We start from the raw sequence: 24,299 nt of genomic DNA, 5'->3' as shown, positions 1-24,299 counted from the left end.
AATTGATTTATATTTACATTTTATATAAATGGAATCATACAATGTATGGTACTTTGTGTCTTTTCTTTCACTTAGCATAATGTGTTTTTTTGTCTGATGTTAACTCAAGGTGTAGTATTATGAGGTCTGTCCTTGTGGCGGGGGTGATGCTGTAGCAGAGTATGAGTTACAGCAACCAGAGCCATGGCAGGACAGGCGTTTAGAAAGTTTCTTTCCCTCTTTGACCAAGTCTTGGTTGAAAGGAGTGCAGCTGAAACTGTAACCAAAGGAATCATTATACGTCCAGAAAAATCTCAAGAAAAAGTATTGCAGGCAATAGTAGTAGATGTTGGATTGGGATCTAAAGGAATAGAAATATCTAACCAGTTAGTGTGAAAAGTTGGAGATAAAGTTCTTCCTCCAGAATATGGAGGCACCAAAGTAGTTCTAGATGGTAAAGATTTTTTCTTATTTAGAAATGGTGACATTCTTGGGAGGTATGTAGCCTGAAGTAGATGACTATTGAAATGGCATCATGTGAAGCTGCCCTTTCCACTGAAGTTCTGAATTCTTCCATCATGTCGATAATTTCCATTTCTCTCTTTTATAATAAACTAATGATAATCCAATGTCTCTAAAATTTAGTTTCATTGTACTAACATAAACATTTTCAAATAAAAATATGGAAATGAATTCTAAAAAATAAAAGATGTAGTATTATGGTACTTCGTTCAGTTTCAAAGAAAGATGGTCTTATACATGCAGTTTTATTCACTTGGGATTTACTATGCTATACAATCCCATGTTACATTTTTTAGCTTTCCTTTTAGTAACATACATGACCTTAAACTTTGCCTTTAAACCACTTTCATGCCTACATAGTTACAAACATTAAGTTGGGCTTTCACCTTTTCTATTCATTTCCAAAGGTTAACACACATCCTTTTTACCACTTCTGCACAAGTTAACCCTCAGCTTTCCGTCCTTTAACCTCATTCTTTTTTCTGGTAACCATTATTCAAGTTATTAACTCCATGAGATCACACAGTATATGTAGTTCATAATAGCACAGTCATACAGTATTTGTCCTTTTATGTCTATTCTTCACTCAATATAACGTCCTCCAGCTTCATGCATGTTGTCATATGCTTTATTACTTCATTTCTTCTTAAAGCTGCATAATATTCCATCATGTGTATACGCTGCCACAGTTAGTTCATTCATTTGTTGATTGACATACGGGTTGTTTCCAACTTTTGGCAATCGTGAATAACACCACTATGAATATCATTGTGTAGGTGTCTGTTCATGTCCTGCTCTCAGTTCTTCTGGGTATATACCCAGTAGTGGTATTGCTGGGTCATGTGGCAATTCTATATTCAACTTCTTTAGGAACTGCCAAACAGTCCTCCACAGTGGCTGTACCATTCTGCATTCCCACCAAATTTGAGTAAGTGTTCCCATCTCTTCAGTTCTCTCCAACACTTGTAGTTCTCTGCCTTTTTAGTAGTGGCCATTCTTTTTATTTTTTAGGTGCTAGGGATTGAACCCATAACCTCATATGTGGGAAGCAGGTGCTCAACTGCTTGAGCCACATCTGCTCTGCTACTGGACATTCTAATAGGTGTGAAATGATATTTTGTAGTAGTTTTTATTTGCATTTCCGTAAACACTAGTGATGTTGAACATTTTTTCGTGTGTTTTTTTTTTTTCTTGCCGTTTGTATTTCTTCTTTGGACAAGTGTCTGTTCAAATCTTTTGCCCGTTTTTTAATCGGGCCATTTATCTTTACATTGTTGGGTTTTAGCATTTTTTTATGTATCATGGATATTAAACGCTTATCGAATATGAGATTTCCAGATATTTTCTCCTATTGAGTTGACTGCCTTTGACAAAGTCCTTTAAGGTACAAAAGTGTTTAATTTTGAGGAGATCCCATTTATTTATTTTTTCTTTTGTTGCTCATGCTTTCAGTGGAAGGTCTAAGAAATCACCAGCTACCACAAGGTGTTTAAGATGTTTCCCTGTATTTTCTACTGGTAGTTCTATGGTTCTGGCTTTTATATTTAGGTCTTTGATCCATTTTGAGTTTCTTCTTGTGTAGGAGTGAGGTAGACATTCTCCCAGCACCATTTGTTGAAGAGACTGTTTTGTCCCATTCACTTGGCTTTGGTAGGCTTGTCAAAAACTAGTTAGCCATAGAAGTGAGGGTTTGTTTCTGGAGTCTTAGTTCTATTCCACTGATCGATAAGTCTGTCTTATGCCAATACCATGATGTTTTAACCACTGTAGCTGTGTAATATGTTTCAAGGTCAGGCAGTGAAATTCCTCCAACGTTGCTCTTCTTTTTTAGAATGCTTTTTGCTGTTCGGGTGCATTTTTCCTTCCAAATGAATTTGGTAATTGCCTCAGGTTTCTGTAAAGTCGGCTGCTGGATTTTGATTGGTATTGCATTGAATCTATAAATCAGTTTGGTTAAGACTGACACCTTCACAGTGTTTAATCTTCCAGTCCATGAATAAGAATGTCTTTCCATTTGATTAGGTTTTCATTGATTTCTTTTAGCATTGTTTTGTAGTTTTTTGCATGTAGGTCCTGTACTTCTTTGGTTAAATTGATTCTTACGTATTTGAGCTTTCTGTTGCTATTGTAAATGGAATTTTCCCCTGATTTCGTCCTCAGATTGTTCAATACTAATGTACAGAAACATTACTCATTTTTGTATGTTGATCTTGTATCCTAGACACTTTGCTGAACTCGTTTATTAGCTCAAGTAACTTTGTGGTATAATTTCAGAATTTTCTAAATGTAGATTCATGTCACCTGCAAATAGAGTTTTGCTTCCTGTTTTTCTATTTGGATGCCTTTTTTAAAAAAATGTTCCCCTTCTCTGCCCTTCTCTTTTTTTGCTAGGTGTATTAGCTGGGTGATCTTCTGAATCTATTTCTCTTTCTGTATTCTCTTCTCATCTTTCTCCTCTAGGATTCACCGGGATTCGATCTTGGGGACCTCTGATGGTGTAGAGAGGTTCTCTGTCAATTGTGCCACTTCAGTTCCTGGTCTTTGCTGAGCTTCACCTTGACTCTCCCCTTCGTCTCTCTTTTGTTGCATCATCATCTTGCTGCATGACTCACTTGCATGGGCACTGGCTCGCCACACGGGCACTCATGCAGGCACTTGGCTTCCACACCGGCACTCGTGTGAGCACTTGGCTTACTACATGGGCACGGGCTCACCACACGGGCAGCCATGTGGGCACTCAGCTCACCACGTGGGCACTCAGCTCACCACAAGGGCACTTGGCTCACCATGCGAGCACTCATATGGGCACTTGGCTTACCTTGTGGGCACTCGGCTTGCTGCACAGGCACCCACATGGGCACTTGGCTTACCACATGGGCACTTGGCTGACCATGCAGGCACTGGCTCGCCCACAGGCATGCTTTCTCTTCTTGTTCACCAGGAAGCCCCAGGGATCGAACTCAGGTCCTCCCGTATGATAGACAGAGGCCTTATCACTTGAGTCACATCTGCTTCCCTTTTTTTTTTTCTTGTCTAATTGCTCTAGCTAGAACTTCTTATACAATGTTGAATAACAATGGTCATAGTGGGCATCGTTGTCTTGTTCCTAATCTTAGAGGGAAAGCTTTCATACCTTTCCCATTGAGTTTGATATTGTCTGTGGGATTTTCATATATGCCTTTTATCATATTGAGGAATTTTCCCTCTATTCCTCTTTCAAAGTCTTTTTATCGAGAAAGCATGCTGAATATTGTTGAATGCCTTTTCTGCATTGATCGAGATGATCATGTGGTTTTCTCCTTCAATTTTTTAATGTGGTTTGTTATCTTAATTTATTTTCTTATGTTGAACCAGCCCTGTATACCAGGAATAAATCCCACTTCCTGGTGATGTAAAAGTCTTTTGATATGCTGTTGGATTCAATTTGCAAGTAGTTAGGTACATAGATATGTAGGACTGTTCTTTCTTCCTGGTAGATAGTCCCTTATATTAATATATAATGGCCTTCTGTATCCCTTATAACTTTTTGCATTTAAAGTCTGTTTTGTCTGATACTAGTGTAGCTACCCCCGCTCTTTTTTGGTTACATTTGCACAGAGGATCTTTTTCCAGCCTTTCACTTTCAGTTGGTTTGTATCTCTGGGTCTAAGGTGAGATGTCTCTTGTTTGTAGCATATAGACGGCTCAAGCTTTTTAAAATGCATTCTGCCTGACTATGTATTTTGATGGGGGAGTTTCATCCATTTACAGTCAGTGATATTACTGCTAATGAATTATTTACTTCCACCATTTTATTCTTTGGTTTTCATATGCCATTGTGGGCAGCTGCGGGCCTCCGGGAGGGTCGACGCGGATGGCCGGGCGGGCTCTCCGGACGGGGGCTGCCCCACGGTCAAAGGAGAGGAGGGGGGTCGGCACGAAGCCGTTGGGCCCTCGCTCTCTCCGCTCAGGCACGGGGGACGCGCGGTGCAAGCAAAAACACCACGGAGACGAGGTCTGGGCACAAGTCTGCTTTATTGTAGAAGGGGACATGGTTTTATAGGGTCTAGGGATACGTAAAGGGACTTGATTGGTGCCGGCGGGTGCTGTTGCTTGCGTAGACGGTTACTGGACAGTAGGCGGTTACTGGACAGTAGGCAGTTACTGGACAGTAAGCTGGCTAAGGGGTTAGGAGCAAGGGAGGGGAAGGGGAAAGTGTGGGCTGTCTAGATAACGGCTAGGCGGAAGACGGAGAAGGGGAGAAGGAGGGGCAGCGCCGGCTGCCAATACTGGGCGGGAAGGAGACGAGGACAGCCATATCTTGTTTTCTTCTATCTTTTTACTCTTTTGGTTATTATTTCTGATTTTCTTTTATTCTCTCCTCCAAGCGTTTCTCTTCTGTCTTTTTCTTTCAGGGTCTAAAACTTCCTTTAATATTTCCTGCAATGGTAGATTCTTTTTTATGAACTCTCTTAATTTCTGTTTCTTTGTGAATATTTTATACTCACCTTCCTGTTTGAAGGACAGTTTTGCTTGATAAAGAATTCTTGGCTGGGGGAGCTAAACTGAGCCTATGAGTAATTTAATTAAAATTCCACATTTTATCACTGAGACTCTAATAGGAGAATTTCTCCCTCTATATCCCCCGCCCTCATTAGGGTTACAGTGTTAATTGGAGGCACAGCCAGAGCTAAAGCTCTTTTCACTATCATGTATATCAGAGACCATGCCCAAAGGCAGTGAACCAGCTGGGATGGAGGCCATGTAGGTCTATTTTGTTGTGTTTTTTAAAGTTTATTGTTGTTATTTACTACTATCTTTATTCATCTAGTAGTACTGTTATTAAATAAGCCTCCCCCCACCCCAGTGATTATGATGCACCCCAAACTCTAGCAAGGCATCATATTACTCTGCTCTTCTGAGCAGGACAAGCCTGGACAATCAAAAGCAATCAGTGCCCATTGAACAGATATTCAAAATACTCCCCTTCTTTTTCCTCCATGAAAATGACAGCAGTTTCCTGGCCAAAATTAGTTTTGCTCTTGCATTTGAAGTTGTACTATATTGTTTCTTACAGTATGTATTCAACAGTGGTATACCACAATAATTTTTTATTTTATATATTTATTTATTTTTAGGAGGTACTGGGGATTGAACCCAGGACTTCTTTCATGCAAAGCAGATGCTCAACCACTGAGCTATACCCATTGCTACCACAGTACTTTTATTTATTTATTTTAAAATTTTTTAATCTTTTTTTAAAAGATACATAACCACACAAAATGTTACATTAAAAAATATAAAAAGAATGCACAGCGAATGGACACAGAGAGCTGACAGCAAGCCGCAAGGAGGGGATAAAAAATATATATAAGAGGTTCTCATATACCCCATTCCCCACACTCCCCACTCCTCTCACATCAGCAACTTCTTTCATTAGTGTGGTACATTCATTGCATTTGATGAGTACATTTTGGAGCATTGCTACACAGCATGGGTTATAGTTTATGTTGTGGTTTACATGTGGACTCTACCAGTCCATTCAGTGGGTTATGGCAGGATATATAATGCCCTGCATCTGTCCCTGCAGTATTATTAAGGATAGCTCCAAGTCCCAAAAATGCTCCCATATCACACCTCTTTTTCCCTCTCCCTGCCCTCAGCAACTCCCATGGCCACTGTCTCCACATCAGTGATATACTTTTTTCCATTGCTAGAGTCATAATTATTCTATAGTAGAATACCAGTAAGTCCACTCTAATCCATATTTTATTCCTCCATCCTGCAGACCCGGGGATGGCAATGCCCACTAAATTGAGAGAGGACTTAGATCCCACATGGCTGATGGATTAAATAGTATTTAAAATATTTTTGATGAGAAATTGCTAGATAGCAGTTATCCAACACCTTAGCTTCATTTATAAAATGGCCATAAAAATTGTTACTCATCATTTTACAGTGAAGAGAAAAGGAACACCAGCACTCCATTTTTTTCTTTCCCTTTTCCTGTGTCTATTACAAACCCTAAATTCTTTTCATAACTAGCTAGTCATAGAATATCATTTAGTACTCCAGTATGTCTTACTTGGCCCACTTTTTCCAAGCAGTAAATAGCTAACATTTATTGTGTTGGGGGCCTGTGTTAAGCATTTTATGTGTATAGGTTTGTTTAATCCTCAAAATAACTTTATGAAATAGGTCGGTATTTTAAAAACTTTTTCTTTTGTTTGCAATCATGCTAATCTATTTATAGATTCATCTTTATATATAACAAACAAATTTCACATACTAATAGTATTATTGCTGTAACTCTCTTCTTTCTTTTCTTCTTTTTGAAGTGTTGGTTTTGAGCCACTAAACAATTTATGACCAGCTACTAGATTGTGGTTCTCATGAAAAATCCTGAGGTGGTACTTTTTTATCCCCATTTTACATGTGAGGAGACTGATCGGTTAGGTCAACTGCCCAAGTGTCACAGCTAGTAAGTGGCAGAACTAGCATTTGTATCAGAAGCCTGGGCTTGTATTCAGTTTACTGAACTGGATTATACAACAAAATGGACAATTTTCCAGCATATCTAGACCTCAAGACCATCTCTGGCTCACCTCTGCTAAAGGAAAAAAAATGTTTATAATACATTATTATCCCCCACCCCACCCCCAACCTGGTCCACCTGCCAGGAAGAGGTTGATTTGGTCAGCATAAAGCAAGGAGAGAGACACATCCGAAGATCTGGGAGTAAGGAACCAAGGGTTTTTTGGATCTTACGGGGAACTTTGGAGCATGGAGGAGGGGACAGAAATGTCTAGTTGGGATTTTTATTAAGGAATTTTCTGTGACTTTGAGGGTAGGCTCTCTTCCAGCTCCCCACAAAATTCTTAGTAAAGTACACCAGCTCACTGGTATTTGAGATGAGGATTTAAAGTCTAGCCTCAAGGTCAGAAAGAGGCCAGAAAGGAGGCAGCTGCTGGAGGGTCTGCTGCATTTGGGTAACACATTGATGAAAAAGTCCTAGGTGCTCAATAACCCTGCTGGGTTTAGGGTACTATCCTAGGTACAAGAGTTACAAAGATGATTAAGACCTACCAAATCAAATTTTTCTAAGAAAATTGTCTAGATTAAAAGAAAGCATCTGCTAGGCATTTACTGTGGAAGGAAGAAACTTGTCATTATATATCTAAATCTTGTAGCCTGGAAAGTTCACTGGTATTTTGTGGACCTGAAGCTCCGCGAAGGTTGGTTCTGTGCCTGACCTGTCCAACACTGTGTTCTGGCTGCCTGGCACAAAGACTGGCACAGTGTGGACATGCTAGCATTTGTCTATTGGTTATTGACTAATAGCCGAGGAACTCCTACAGTATTTCAGAGCTCAAGCTCAGGAGTCAGGTTATTTACATCTGCCTACAAGTGTGGTAAATAAAAACTAGTAGTTCATCTGGAGAAACTGCCTCATCACGTGCTATTCATGAGCATGCTACACTGTGTTTACTGAGATCATTTTCCTTTGCTCTGTGATTTCTTGCCCTTTTGAAAATGTTGCCCAAGTTGGAAAGGACCTGCCTTCTGTTGCACCCCATTTCCTTCCCACAGAGCTGAGGCACATTTCTGTACCTAAACCCTTAGCCTTGGGATATAAAATCAGAGCAAGTCTGGCTCTTCCCTCCATTCCTCCAAACTAGCAGATGTCTATCAGACAGCTGTGACTTGAGCAAAACTCTTTGCCCATCCTGAGAGGAGGGACCATTCCTGCCTGGCCTGTTAGAAAAGTGTGAATTGACACTCACCTCTCACTTACCAAGTCTAAGTGTACAGAAAATAGGTGAACTGAGGCAGGCTCCTCTGTCCCCAGGGAAAATTTAAAGTTATGTGGCAGGAGGAGGCAGAAAAAGACTTTAGAGGCAAATAAGTAATCCAAGCAGAAAATATGTTTAAGACTAAAGGTTGCCGTTTCACAGCCAAGGGTGGTGGGAATGAAGGCAGGTTAGTCCTGTATATATGGAGAAGGGAATACTCTGTGGAGGAAGTACTTGTTTTCCTAGATTTTACTTCAAAATATAGAGTGAAGAAGCAATTAAGGGGAAGCCATTTTATAGGTTTTCATAGTGTATGGCATGAGTTACCAGGTAACAATATAACTAGTTATAAGGACTGTTCTATCAGAAATCTGTAGTCTGTACTCTGAATAAATAATAATTATTTTGTATTTATAATGTGGGGCTTGAGTCATTTATGTACTTACTAAGTCTGTGATTCTTATTTCCCTTTTTTAAAGGATGTTTTCTTTTGCTATACAGAATTCTTAATATGAGAGAGATTATAGTCTCCCCCTGCTGGGTATGACTATAGAATCTGAGAAGTTAGGTTACTTGGCTTTTTCTTTTTCATTAGGTAACTACAGTTTCAATTTTCAAATTTTCTTTCCCACAGCCTCACTAAGCAGCCTTTTGATTACACCTTTCCCATCTCCAACCTCCTCTACATCCTCTTCCAGCAGTTACCAGCGCCGCTGGCTTCGAAGTCAGACAACAAGTTTGGAAAATGGCATCATTCCAAGGAGGTGAGTGGCAAGTTGCTTCTTGCTGAGAAAGGTAGTAGCATAGGCAGCTTGCTGAAATTGGTATGGTACTGTACTTATACACAGTTGAGCTACATCTGCTCCCCCTAGACTTTTGAATAACTTCACTTAGCCTCAAAGTTTATGAAAAGTTTGTGGAAAGAATAAGTTAAAGCTAGAGATGATCTCCTGGTTTGAAAAACACTGGGAAAAAGTTACACCATCTGTAAGCTAGGCAATACAAAATTTTGATGTTAATATGTATTTTTAAATGAGTACACCCTCTCTTTAAATGGGCTCCCTTCCAAAATCACTCTTAATGATTAAAAGGGTAGAATAATTTCTCTTTTTTGGCTTATGGTGATACCTATGTGATAGATGAAAATATAGGCAATCGGGTTTGTGACATACTCTGTGAAACTTAACTTCTTAAACTAATTGAACAGACATAAACATAATTAAAAAGAGAAACAGCATCAAGGTATTTTCTGCTTTCATTTCTATTTCAGTTGTTTTTAGATCTAAAGTTTAGTTATATGCAAAATAAACATTTTTTACTTAAAACGATATTAGACCATTACCTTCCAGACTCTTCTTGCAACCCCAAAACTCCGTTACCTATGTAAATCGATTGATTTACTAAATTGTCTAGTGATCACTGTGTGCCGAGATAGCTACGCATCTGTACTTAAATAGTTTATGGACCTGTAGAGAAGATGATATGCACATAAATAAGATGGCAAATGATAAATATAGAGAGGCATAGATGAGGCACTTTGGGATGAAGAGGAGGGAGAGAACACTTGCAGTGATAGTTATGGGAAGAATTTGAGGAGATGGTATTGAAAGGACAAGCTGAGAAAGGAGGAGTCAGGGTGTGTGTGTGGCTAATGCCAGGCTCCTGGTCTCTCTTTTTTTCCTCACAATTCTGGGTAGCTAGACAGAAAAAGTATACTTGTGTCATTCACTGAGGAGCTGTGTTTTGATTGGTAGACTTTGAGTAGAACGGTCAATAGCCTGGAATTTGGTATGGGGCAAGTCCTAGCTCTGCCACTCATTAGATGTTCAAGAGAATGATTTAACCTGGATTCTAAACATTGGTTCTTCATCTACAATATGATAATAGTACTAGTACCTGCCTCAGAGCATTGTTGGGAGGGTTCAATGAGATCAAACAAGTCCAATGCATAGTCCAAGATACAGGGCATGGTGAATAAATACTGGCCTGTACAAGGTTTTTACTGTCATTGTTGCCATCGCTCTTGTTACTGTTACTGCAGCTGTCAGGCCAGGGCATCTGCACCAATGTCATGCATTTTGGTGGGCTTCTGTGACTGGCAGAGAGGGATCATAGAAGCTTCCCCTTAAGTATCTTCTCTTTTCAAAAAGTGCTTTTCCACCCCTTCAAGTTTAGATCAGAAGTTGAGTGGCATTTACCAACCCACTCCTTCAAAGTCCTTTAAAACCTAAGTGAATTGAGAACTGGCGTTGGGAACTAATGAATCTTCAGTGAGCTTACACGTAAAGTAAGGTTCTTGGTTCAGAAAGCCTGTGAATACAGTCAGGGCTGGCTACATAATTTGGGGGCGCAGTGCACAATGAAAATGTGGGACCCTTGTCCATAAAGCCGGAAAAAGTGCTATTGAAGATACTAAAATGTTAAACTTTTTCCTTTAAAAATATTTTACTTATGAAATGTAATAGGAGTGTGGTGGTTGATTCCAAATAGGAGAATTCCATCCATCAACCATGTGGATCTAAGCCTCCTCTCGATATAGAGGTGGAGTGGACATCACCATCCCAGGGTCCACAGGATGGAGGAATAAAATATGGATTAGAGTGAACTTACTGGTATTCTACTATAGAACTGTTGTGACTAGCAATGGAAGAAACTGTAGCATTTATCTGAGAAAGTGGCCAAGGTAGTGGCTGAAGGCAGGGAGAGGGAAGTAGAGATGAGATGTGGGGGCATTTTTTGGGACTTGGAGTTGTCCTAAATGATTTTGCAGGGACAGATGCTGGACATTATATATCCTGCCACAACCCACTGGATGTACTGGGGGAGAGTGTAAACTACAATGTAAACTATAATTCATGTGGTACAGCAGTGTTGCAAAATGTATTTACCAAATTGCAGTGAATGTGCCACAGTGATGAAAAAGGTTGTTGATGTGGGAGGAGTGGGGTGAGGGAGGGTAGGGGGTATATGGGAACCTCTTATATTTTTTAATGTAGCATTTTTTTGTGATTTATGTATCTTTAAAAAAAATTTAATAAAAAAGAAAGGTAATAGGAGTAATAGTGACAAGTGGATAACAACATTATCTTATAAATTGCAAAAAAATAATATTTGGCATCATAATTTTATATAATATAGTAAGTAATGATACTTTAACATGATCTCTTGAGTCACCATAAGATTTTTCTGGTGTACTTTTCTAGCACTCCATTTGTTAGGCCATCAAAATTTATAACTTTTAGTCACTTTGCTTGCAATCAATATAATGAAGTGACATCAGTCATTACTGGTCACAAGGAAGATGTCAAATAATTTTTCATAATTTTTCATGTTGGATCTTTCTGCTGTTGCAACTTTTACTGGAGCTGTTAGAGGTATTTTATAAGCTATGACAACATTGGGATACATTTTCGATAAACTTTCAAAATATAAATTGTTTACAAATAGACAATTCTTGAGAAATAATTTTTCTAAGAAGGTTTAATTCTTCACACAAATTCATTTCATGTATCTGAGTTTAGTTTTAAATGTAAATTTATCCAATTTATTTCAATTTCCTCTGCCAATTCCTATAACTTGTGGCAATTTTATAAGAAACCAAAAGTATCTTTATAAGTTGTATATAATTCAAAATGCCTGTTTATACTTCTGTAATTGTGTCTTCATTTATACAGAAAAATTAATTTGAAAATGGTCTTTCTCAGTAATAATTTATTTGGTTGAAGCTTCATGTGAAAGTAGTATTCTTTATTGTCCAATGCAACAATTTTTACATTTAATTTCTCTCTCTATGCTTGTGGATATTTGCTGTGCAATGTTGGAGCAGTTTTCAAAATCAGAGACTATAAACGCTGAAGAATTCTCCCTGAATGCTTTATTGCAGTATTCATGGTTAGGCTTTCAGTTTGTGAATATTTACTGTCCTAGCACTCAGGTCAGAGATTTAACATTTGTGCAATCTCCTTGGAGATGGGCTGCGTAAGCTGGCCTCGCACCACACCATGGGTCCCAGCGCTGCCTGAGCCCCTCCTTGCTCCCATGGCCAACGCCACTGCTACTTCTGCTGCTGCTGCCACTGTCACAGACACCAGTATGGGCTCCAGTCCCAACCTGGTGGGCTTGGAGCCCTGCGGCACCCTGGGCTGCCCCACACATCCGTGTGCGTGCCGTACCACCAGGCCAACTGTTCAGTGCTTGCTGTGCCCTTGACATGTGCACTCCGCCTCCAGAGTCTGCACTGCCCACACGTTTCCTCCATTGTCCCATCAGGCTTTACTTACAGAACACAAGTTTAGAGATAAAATGGTTAAGAATTTCAACCATCATAAGATGGCAGCCAAGAGTATTAAACCAAGCAAGGGGCCTTCTGAGAGTAGGGCACTGTGTGCCTGCACAGTTCTCATGCACACGAAACTGGCCCTGAACACACTATCATTTAACACTGAGAATGTCATTGCAGCCAGCAGGCATTTTGATTTGGTATCTGTACCTGTGAAAATAGCTTCATTTAAGGAATGTTGTAGTTGATCTCCCTTTTGGAAGTCATGTGGGTAGGAAAATTAGTTTCATACGCTAACAGCAGGAGAACAGGGGTACCAAAAATTATGATGCCTCTGGCTTGGAGAAAATTCACAGCAATCAATACTTATAGTCAAGGGTTTTATGCAATATCCTTAACAGCTGGTTCCACCCTGAAATCCGTTCCTTGAGGCCCCTTGCTGTGCCAGGTACTAAGAATGGGGAGCAGGGCTTGGGCACTTACTAGCTGGTACAGCAGAATCACCTATCAGGCAAGGGAAGCTGCAGAAATTTCATGACCTAGTGATGCTATTGAAAACCTAAGGAAGCAATGTATAATGTCCCACAAAAGCTTTTTATTTGAAGTATTAAATTGAAGCAGCCATCATTTAAAGTTGCTGATGGGATATTTTTGACTTACAAAAATGGCAATTTCATATGGTCCAATGTATTATACATAGATTCAATATAAGTTCAAGCTGACATAAACAATGGCTAGACTAAGCAGTGCTGATATTAGAACTTGCTAAGATATAATTAAGTAATCATAGTTTTTGTTTATGATCTTGAAGTACTTACTGATAGTATTCATAATAGCCAAAAGTGGAAAGCAGTCCAAATGTCCATCAACAAATGAATAGGTATGCAAAATGTGGTATAACCATACAAGGGAATATAATTCAGCCATAAAGAGGAGTGAAGTTCTGATTCATGCTACAACATGGCTGAACCTTGAAGTCATTATGCTAAGTGAAAGAAGCCTGGCACAAAAAGCTACATATTGTATCATTTCCTTTATATGAAATATCTAGCATAGGCAAATCCATAGAGACAGAAAGCAGACTAGAAGTTACCAGGTATTAGGGGAGGGGAGCATGGGATATTGGGGAGTTATTGCTTATGGGCAAAATGTTTCTGTTTGGAGTCTTGAAAACGTTTTGGAAATGAATGGTGGTGATGGTTGTGCAACATTGTGAATGCAATTAATGTTTACTGCATTGTACATTAGATAATGCATTAGATGCATCTGATGGCATGAGCACTGGAAAATGGATCAGACATGGGTTCAGAATCTCTGGTCATATCCAATGTCTAAGAGTCTGAGCGTTAACTCCAGCATTGTCACTAAGAAGCTTTCTGCTCCCAAAGCAAGTTGATAAATCACACTGCCTCACTTTCCACATTTATATAGTTGTCTATGTACCTTACCTGGTAACTAGGGTGATGAAGGTATGGTGAAGTATTTGGCTAGGTGCTTTCGTTTGGAATGTTTTTTGTGTGTGGAGTAAATGAAAAAATACAATTAGGATACCCCATGACCTCAGTTATTGTAGTTTGCACAGTTGATCCAAGACTACAGAACGAAGCTCAATTGCTTTTGACTTCAGTAAAGAGATACAGTGAAGAAGTAAGAGCTATTATGTTGCTCTGTTATAGCTATGGAAGTTTTTCAGAAATTCAGTAGGTGGCACTCTCCTCCATATTAAAACCAATGACAAGAGTTGGTTATTGTTTATAGGGTAAAGGTGGAGGTGAGGGGTAAAGCTGCATAGGGTTCACCATATCTTACATATTGATTATTAAAGACCAGGTTAGCCTGGAGATGAATTGACTATGATCATTTTACTTTCGAAAAAGACGAGCTGTAAGAGATATGAGGCAAGCAAGAAAGTATTAGTGTAACGTAAGCTCAGAAAAATTTCCTATATAGAACAGAAATAAATTGATGCAGGAAAGCACAATTACAAGGTTATTGTACAGGTACTTTGGGAAATTAGAGGAAGCATTGTATTAAATTATGTATACTTCTAAGAGGGCCTCAAGACTTTTTTTCAGATAAGCATATGATTAAAATGTAGGGTTTCTCAGAGAAAACAGATGATGGTTTAAATTCATAATGTATGGGTTTGTTTTTTTTTTCAAGATCATGCCGTGGCTAGTGCCATGTCTCAAATGAGAACTTTTTACTGATTTAATAGCTATACCTATATCTCCGGGATCTTGCTTGAAGTCGAGGGAAAATGTAATATTAATATATCCCTCTAAGATTAGAACAAGATGTCTGTCTCCTTTCCTTTAAAAATAAAATAGCTTTGCTGACCATAGAACATTTGATGTATGTATTTTTTAATATCTGCATATATTTGAAATAGCAGGAACTTTATAGACTGTGAGTTCAAATAGTTCAAGGGTAGGAGGCCCACAGCTCAAATTCTCCCAAGCAGAAGTAATCGTTAAGTTGCATTTTGTAGTAACTAAAATAGTGGAAGCAATGACCTCTCATATTTGCCAGATATGTGGCTTAATGATAGAGTCAATGAAAAAGAGAAAATTGATCACATACCTATTCTGTGCCTGGCTAGGTGCTTTTATTTGGAATGTTAGTTCCTTTGCTTTGATGTCTTTGTAGAAAAGATAAATTATTTTATTTTTATTCCTGCTGTGAGTAGCTTTGTGGAAGCTATGTTGCTTTTCAGAACAGTTGAAGGAAGGTGGAATACCCACATTGGTTAGGCCATATTTGCGAAAGCTTACCCCTAAAACAAATTGGATATATACCTAGAATTTAATGACCTCATGGCTCTTTTATCATTGAAGAAGAGAATCTCAAAAGTAAAGTCTGTCAAAAGAAGCAGGGAATTTGACTGTAACGAAGAAAGGTGGATCTCTTTGCTTGGAGGATTTCCCAGACAGCTTAATTACATGACTTAATCCGAACATTCAGAGGAGTAACTCCATTTTAGGGAAATATGCCTCAACATTTAGAATTCAGTAAACATCCAAATATGATCCCTTTGCTTAACAGAATAACATGAGGGATCATTCTTCTTTTGAAGTCCTCATCTATTGGTATCTATCAACCAAAACCAAGGGTCTATGTTTCACATCTCTTTCTAAGTACCTCCATTCTGACCGTAAAATAATCTAAGGGAAAAGGACCAAGAGTCTAACATAGGGGCGTAAAAATTACTTTTAGTTTCATTTGAGTTTCTTTTCCCGTTAGGATAATACTGTGTGACAGTTCTTAATTTTCATGACGAAAGTATAGAAAAGAGTGAATCACAGGTAAATAAACTCTTAGTTAAGACTCTCAGTTTCCTGGACCAGCTTTCTGAACTCATCCCCTGGCATTTTAGTTTTCCTTCAGTGTAATTCATTGATGCATAGAAATTTTTCAAATTTGTTTTCCTCCAGGGCAACTGATGAGACATTCAGTTTGGCTGAAGAAACCTGCAGTTCTAATCCAGCCATAGTTCGGAGAAAGAAAATTGCGATAAGCATCATCTTTTCCCTATGTGAGAAAGAAGAAGCACAAAAGAATTTCCAGGACTTCTTTTTTTCTCATTTCCCCCTGTTTGAATCTCACATGAACAGGCTGAAGAGTGCAATTGAAAAGGTAATGGAAATTGTAATACGTTTTCAAATGGAGAAGCATTATAGGACTTGTAAAGACAGTAGCAGCTATTTGTTTACATATTGGATAATTTAGAGAAGTTATATCATCCATAGCAGTGATAGATCCTTAGGCGTGTTGAATGGTAGATAGCAGATACTGGATTATTTTAGGAAAGTAAATTACCACTTTCTTATTATTACTACTTATTATTACTACTTTGGGTGTTTTTAATTGATTATAATATTACTTTTTATGAATAAAGCTCGCTAAATAAGTTTTAAAGGAATTTATTTTCAGAGAGTAATATGGCTTGTTTTCTTTTCAACAAAGGCCATGATCTCCTGTAGGAAGATAGCAGAATCAAGTCACCGAGTCCAGTTTTATGTCAGTCATCTGATGGAAGCTCTGGGAGAGTTCAGGTAAATTGGTAAAATTTAGCAAATCCAAGAGAGGAAATACATAAGCAGCAGCAGCCATGCATCTTGAGGTGCAGAAAACCTTGACTTAACAGAATTAGGAGGCTGGAATTATTAGTCACTTCAGTGGCTCCTTCCTTCAAAATGGAAACTGAGACCAAATGAAACAAATTTAAGTAATCTAACACTAAGTAACCCTCACAGATGCCTTACAGATGGTGCTGGATGATTGTTTTTAATAGGATGAATGGGGAAAACTAATACTCAGGTATCTTTTCTTTTGGCAGTGCTGGGGATTGAACCTGGGACCTTGTACATGGGAAGTAGGTGCTCCACTGAGCTACATAAGCTGCCTGCGTGTCTTATGAGCCTCTTTATTATCACACGACATCCTCACAAAAGTCCCGTGGATAATCACCATTCACCTCATTTTACAAATGTGGGAACTTGAGTTCAGAGTTGCTTGTCCAAATCATGGATAGAGTATGTATGTCAGGGACATACACATTCCAGTTTGCCAGACAATCCTGGAAAATAATATTAATGGACACCCTCCACCCCCTTCACTCTTATAAAAATCCTGGTGTAAATATTATGTGGTCACCTTAGTGTGCCTTCATAATCAGTTTCTAATCAATGATCTTTGTACTCTGGAAACTGATTTTCTCAAGTCCTTGCCCCTAGTGTATGGATGGAAAAGAATCTGCTTTGGGTAACAGGTGGAATTTTCTTCCACCATGCTGAGCTGGGATTGTTGTACCATTTTCTAGAGCCAATTTCTCAATGGGGAATGGAAGCCCACTCCAAAGCAGTCATGAGCTAATGAGTTAAGAGTCAAACTGTTCTTCCATAGCTGAAGGCTAAAAAAAAATTGCAATTCTTAAAATACGATGCTTAGGGTATATATTGGTATACTCTGGAAGACTACGTAGAGCAAAATCACCAGGCTTTTTGATCCCTGGATTATGTATAAAGGACTCAAGTAACACATTAGTTGTCATCAGGTGATCTTTAATATTTAACTCATATATTTTAGAAATAGTGTCCATGTGTGCTTTTTGATGGCATTCTGATTATTATAAACCTACATAGTTTGGGCATTGGGCTGCCCTGAACTTAGACCTGTTGCTCTGCTACCATCAGACTAGAAGCTTGGTTGTGCTTGAGAGTTTGGATACTAGTTTAAGGAAAATAACAGTTTTTCAGGCATCTACAAATACAGAACCAGAAAGCCTCATTGTGTATATAAATCTTTTTCTTAATTCAGCAATCAACCTCTCCTTAAATGGTGACAAAATAGAGTGTTAGCATGCAAAAACCTTAGTTTTAGCAAATGAAACCCTGTTCCATTTAACCATAACTTGTCATTGCTACCTAACTCAGCAAATGCTCGTTTATTTTGCATGAGGGAATTCTTTGGGGCCCCAATTCTTTAATGCTCACATTTAGAAAATCAAATCAGAATGTGTCTCATCTATCTTGATTTAGGAAGAATGGCTGTTTTAAGTTGAGAGATAACAGTGGCCTTTTACCCAGTGGAGATCCTAAGCAAAGTTGGTATGGTCTTTGGAACAACACTTGTGAGTCATGTAGCTTGGAGTAGAGCCCTCTGAAGCAGGTGTTGAGTGACCTGCAATTCTCATCATAACCTTGTCATTAAAGCTTTATATGTCTTGTGTAAGTAAGAGTAATCTCTCCAAGCCACAGTTCCTTAATCCGAATATTGATAGAACTGGATTTGTCAGTTTCTCTGCTTACTTACAGCTCTGAGTATTTGATTCTATTAGTCTGTATAAAACCTTAATATATGATATGGTGGAGAAGAGCCATTTGTGTAGTTTTTTGTTTCTTTTTTAATTGATCTAAAATGAATAGGATTAGGGAAGCGGGCTTGGCCCAGTGGTTAGGGCGTCCGTCTACCACATGGGAGGTACGCGGTTCAAACCCTGGGCCTCCTTGACCCATGTAGAGCTGGCCCATGCGCAGTGCTGATGCGCGCAAGGAGTGCCGTGCCACGCAGGGGCGTCCCCCACGTAGGGGAGCCCCACGCGCAAGGAGTGTACCCCATAAGGAGAGCCACCCATTGTGAAAGAAAGTGCAGCCTGCCTAAGAATGGCACTGCCCACACGGAGAGCTGACACAACAAGATGACAAAACAAAAGGAAACACAGATTCCCATGCTGCTGACAACAACAGAAACAGACAAAGAAGAAGACACAGCAAATAGACACAAAAAACAGACAACCGGCAGGGGGAAGGGGAGAGAAATAAATAAATAAATAAATCTTTAAAATAAATAAATAAAATGAATAGGATTATTTGGCTCAGAGAACTAAAGCATTAACTAGTAGTTGGGAGAGTTAAATAGCCTCTAGTCACATTTTCAGTATAGCATATACTTTCCCCCTTAATATTCTTAACTATACAAATGGGTGTAAAACCTGACAGAAGGCATTGTAAAATATTTTTTAAAATGAATATTTTATATCAGGGGTTGGCAGACATTTTCTGTATAGGGCCAAATAGGAAACATTTTAGTTGTTGCAGGTGTGGTTAGTTGCAGCTGCTCAGCTTTGACATTGTTCTTCAAAAGCAGTCACAGACAACATGTAAATGAATGGACACTGCTGTGTTCCAGTCACATTTTATTTATAAAATAGGTAGTGTTAAGATTGGGCCTGTGGGCCATAGTTTGCTGTTCCCTGTTTTATATTTAACTTGAATCCAATAGGGACTACACAGATCCCAACCACTATTTTCTTTGTTCTTTTATAAAAGATATCCAAAAAAATATTTTGATAATTTTGTGTATCCCTTCACTTTCTCTTCTATAGAGGCACTATTTGGAATTTATATTCTGTTCCAAGGATAGCAGAACCTGTATGGCTTACCATGATGTCCAGCACTTTGGAAAAAAACCAGCTCTGCCAGCGCTTTCTCAAGGAATTTACACTTCTGATAGAACAAATCAACAAAAACCAGTAAGCTGCAAAGTGTATGCAAATTCCATGGGCAGTGTATGTGCTGCATATGACATGCCTCATCCTGCACTGACTAATCCTGTTACATTTTCTTCCATTTCTCCAAGGTTTTTTGCTGCCTTACTGACTGCTGTGCTGACCTACCATCTGGCCTGGGTGCCCACTGTCATGCCTGTTGATCACCCTCCCATTAAAGCCTTCTCTGAGAAACGCACCTCTCAGTCAGTGAACATGCTGGCCAAAACACACCCATATAATCCTCTCTGGGCACAACTGGGTTAGTATTTAATTTGACTATTCAGAGAATATATGGAATAGAATAGGAGAACTGCTAGGATCTATAGTTTATACTGGCTTTCCATCTGGTAATAGAGGGATTGTAATTGGGTCGGCAGGGAGTAAGAGGTCAGGCTGTGGATTTTATTTGAATCCTTAACCCCTATGAGCAGCTTTGTTTTACTCTTTGAAAACAGTATAATTAAACCATGTTCTCCCATACCTTAGTGGCTAGTCACCCTAGAGCGGCCTTGGCACTATTGACATTTTGGACCAAATAATTCTTGGTTGGGGGTGCAGCTTTTTTGTGCACTGTAAGATGTTAAGGAGCATCCTTGACCTTTATTCAGTAGATGCCAGTAGACCTACCACAACCACCACCCCTAAGTCATGACAATAAAATATGTCCTCAGACACTGTCAGATATCTCTTGGCAGGGAGGAGGAAGGCGTGGGGGGGCGGTATGTGTGTGCAAAATTGTGCACATGCCTACCTCTAGTTAAAAAGCATTGCTCTAGAGGATGGACTGGATGGGAAAAAATGAGGGCAAAATATATAACACCCTATAGTATCCCCACCTTTTAAATTTTATCTTTAACCAGAAATCTTGATGTTCTCTACCCTGCTAGCTTGCAATTAGTTGGTGGCATTCATTTCCTCAAAACTTTGTTCTCAGGCATGGTATAAAATCTGATGATCTGACATAGTTGGTTATACAGTTTGGGAACTTGGGGGACCAGAGTTGCTTATTTGGGCCTATGTGGAGGAGAGGTGTACTCTAGGATCTCTCATTCATCAAACATTTAGAGTGGCAAAATAAAACTCACACCCTCACTCTGTTGCAGACCTTATGCTAGATGCCAGGGACATGGCATTGACTAACACATACTGCTTACCCTCAGGAAGTTAGCTTATTGCCTAATGTAGGAGACAGACCTGTATTCAGATGATCAAGGGAGCATGCGAGGGTGTGCAAGAGAGACAGTATGCATAGTGGCTAAGAGCATGTGTAGAGCGCAACCCAACAGTAGGACCAGCATTACTTAACTTCTCTGTGCCTCAGTTTTTTCTTCTGTAAAAGGTGTGATACTAGTGTTTATTTCTTGGTTCCTGCAGGGATAGAATTAGTTATACAAAGCACCTTTGTTAACTACTGGTGATCATATTTATTTTGGGGGCACCTGGGAGTGAGGGGATGGAGATGTTCAGGGAAGGTTATATGAGGAAAGGATAAGATGGCATTTTCCAGAAATAAAAATTATGGGCTAGGGTGAGGGGAAAGCATTCTAGTCTTAGGAAACAATATGTTGTAAAAGCAATCATGAAAGCTGAGACCATTTGTCAAGCACTATTTGAAGTGTTTTTTACATGTATGAATTATATTTTATATCATAGTTGTATCATTTTATAAACAGTGGTATCTTGCCCGTGTACACTTGGTCATGAGATGTGTTAAGAAAGCAAGTACATGTCTCAGGGTTACAGGATAATAGATGTATATTAAATGAATTAACTAATGCATTTATAGATACTAAAAATGGACGTAATACAACTAATCAGTACTCAGTTCAGGTGAAGAGCTCAGAATATGTATAACTCACTCTGGATCATACAGTTCTTCCTGGGGAGGACAGGGCATTGTTGTATTTGTTACGGAACAATAGTCTTGACAAAATGTCGTATCATTAAAAGGAGACAGGAAGGGGGCTGGATATTAAGGAAACATGGTGTTTCATCCTACTGGGCCACATGTTAAAAAACAATGCTAATTAAGCAGTGTGTAATTAATTAGATAAATGCATTTATACTTAAAACATGCTTCTCATTTGAAATTTAAAGGAAACAGATTAATTATCTTTATTTACCATAACAAGGCAAAGTTCCTTCTTATGGATTCAAAATCGTCATTTTTTAGAGGTCATTTATTACAGAAAGTCTTCAATCCTCCTTTCTCCCCCAAAAATCCAGCAGAGGTCTGGCTGTTGACAAGAGTGGTGTGAGAAGGGGATGAGGACCTGGCTTAGCAAAGGCATGTGATAGCTCTGTAAAACCAAGTGTAAAATGATGATTGAATTTCCATTATTACACAGAAAATTGAGTATCTGCAATAATTTGACAAGGGAGAGACTTGCTTCCAATTTTTAAAAAGTATTTAGCAAGTCACAATAAACAGAAAAATATAAACTGCTTAGAATATACAATGATTCAGTTGTAACTTTAATTAGGGTTCCTAATGAGTAGAGAAGATTCCATCTTAAATTCTTTCAAAGACCTGTCTTGAGAGTTTGCTTGGATGGGTATCACTGTGGTGCCTACTTCTGCCTAGCTTCTCAGCCTTTTCCTAAGACACGGTGTAGAGAAACTGGGAGCAGTGATCCCTTTCACATTTGCACTGACTTGTCATTCAGGGTTTAGTAATACTTACCTCTGCCTGATACACTCTATAGGGGTTTTCCAGAGTGTGGCTCATGGCCCATTAATAGTTGGAGAAACAATTTAGTGGGTCAAAAAAAGCATTTAAAAGGAATAGCAGAAAATAAAATATCAGAGAGACTTATAGTATGTTTTATAAAATGTTTGTTTCAGAATATGTGTTAGATTATTGTATACAGTGTATTTCTTTCTTGGGGTGGGTATACAAAGTTTGAAAGCCACTTCCTTACACCACTGACTGAGGGAGTTCCATGTCAGTCTCTTTTTGACGCTGGTGACCTCAAGGCTTTGTAGAAATGAAAAGCAGCTTTTTTTCCTCAAGAGCTTTGGAATTACTGGTTTAAGTTAATATAAATTAAAGTCTGAATTTTTTTTTTTGTAGTTTGAAAAAGTAAACCCGTGAAAACAAAGTAGCCTACTCTAAAATTAGTAGTTTCTTCTATCTGGGACTCAGAACATTGCCTTCAAGTTCAAGATCCAGTAAATCTTAAATATTAAAGATCTATTTTTTTTATCCCTACCCCCTCATTGCTTTTGCATTTGCTATGTCTTTTTGTTCTGTGCTAGTCTTCTTTTTTCAGGAGGCACTGGGAACTGAACCTGGGATCTCCCCTGTCGGAGGAAGGCACCTAATCACTTGGCCACCTCTGCTTTCTGCTTTGTTGTGCATCTCATTATGTTTTCCTCTGTGTGTTTCTTGTTGCGTCAGCTCGCTGTCTTCCATGATATGGTATTTTTTGAAGTTTGGCACCAAAGTGACAGCACTCATCCTGATTCTGCACACGTTGTTCTCATTAGTTTATATGGTTTAAAGTATTATAAATTGTATTTTTAATAGCCTTCCTTGTTTTCCTTTTTCCCATTTATGCCTCAGTTATTGGAGGGTACAATAGCAAAAGTTTACATTGCTTAAAATGGTGTATCGTCACCCTGAGTGGCCTTTATCTGTGGTTTGTTAGACAAGATTTTAGATATGTAATGTTTACCTTCTTAATTAACATTGAGACTGATTTAACAAAAATGTGTCGTGAATGCCTGAAATGACTGTGGTATTTGCAGCAGCAGGCAGGGAATTGATGATAATAAACTCTTAGGCCAGAAAGTTTGCTCTAACAAAAATACTTGTCCTACATCAGACTACAATTTTGAGTTGTTTTTTTGAATATTTAGATGATTTTTTTCTGTCAGTTGGAAAAGTCTCAAAGATAAAGATCTATTGGCTTATGTTCCAGTCTCTTGAAAGATAGGACTGTTTAATATCATTTCTGTTCTGCCCTTAAATGTTTGAAGGTTCAGTAGCCTTATAATAGGGAAAACTCTACAAAGGGAGTGCTTCCTAAAGATTCCCTAGAGGGAAATTCTTCCTAATGGTGTTTTTTTTCTCTATCTTAAACTATTATTCTTAGTTTTATCTAGTATATGCCCTTATAAATGCCTTCCCTCCCCTCTCTAGATGCATTCTTCCAATGGTTCTAACTTCCTAAGTTTTAGTTTATAACTGTTGCCATGTGTCACTTCTTTATTTAGCATCATTCCAGGTTTTGATTTGTTTGAACATTCTGTTTATTTCCTCAACAGTTTCAAATTCAATGGGTTGGTTATACAGAGATATAAATGAAATAAACGCATATAAAACACTTAGCACGTGCCTACATATTCTGTAAATGTTGATTCATTGTTATTATTGCCAGTATCATCAAAATATCAAACATATGCATCAAATGTAATCAAATTATATATAATAATTTTAATAGGCTTTTAACAAATACTTTTGATGAAAAGTTTATATTGGGATCAATGGCACATTGGTCCCTCATCCACCCTTAAGCTAAATGGATTGCCCGTGGTTTAGTGGCCAGTTTTTAATCAACTTGTCAGGATATAATTAATGGGTCATACTCTTTTTGTAGTAGAATTTTCATGTGAAGTAAAATAAAGAAAAAATTCAGATCCGTTACTCATAAGTAAGTAGTTTTCTTCTTGTTACCCAAATTGATAAATTGAG

General features: G+C 38.5%; 1 protein-coding gene across 5 annotated transcripts in view; it reads left to right on the top strand.

Moving 5' to 3' along the window:
• The window catches only part of FNIP2 (folliculin interacting protein 2), a 131,945-nt gene that overhangs the window by 72,042 nt on the left and 35,604 nt on the right, over window positions 1–24,299 (top strand). For all 5 annotated transcript variants that reach the window (XM_058277229.1, XM_058277097.1, XM_004450800.5 and 2 more), the window contains 5 exons: window positions 8,908–9,037; window positions 15,987–16,188; window positions 16,519–16,607; window positions 19,439–19,585; window positions 19,693–19,862. In XM_058277229.1, coding sequence (XP_058133212.1) covers window positions 8,908–9,037; window positions 15,987–16,188; window positions 16,519–16,607; window positions 19,439–19,585; window positions 19,693–19,862 — 738 coding nt within the window. The remainder of the gene's footprint in view (window positions 1–8,907; window positions 9,038–15,986; window positions 16,189–16,518; window positions 16,608–19,438; window positions 19,586–19,692; window positions 19,863–24,299) is intronic.

Source organism: Dasypus novemcinctus, chromosome 1 (assembly GCF_030445035.2).
Source record: "Dasypus novemcinctus isolate mDasNov1 chromosome 1, mDasNov1.1.hap2, whole genome shotgun sequence".
In the NCBI taxonomy this organism is placed as follows: domain Eukaryota; kingdom Metazoa; phylum Chordata; class Mammalia; order Cingulata; family Dasypodidae; genus Dasypus; species Dasypus novemcinctus.
Note: the sequence above shows the minus strand (reverse complement) of the source record. Positions and strands in the feature narration are given on the sequence as shown.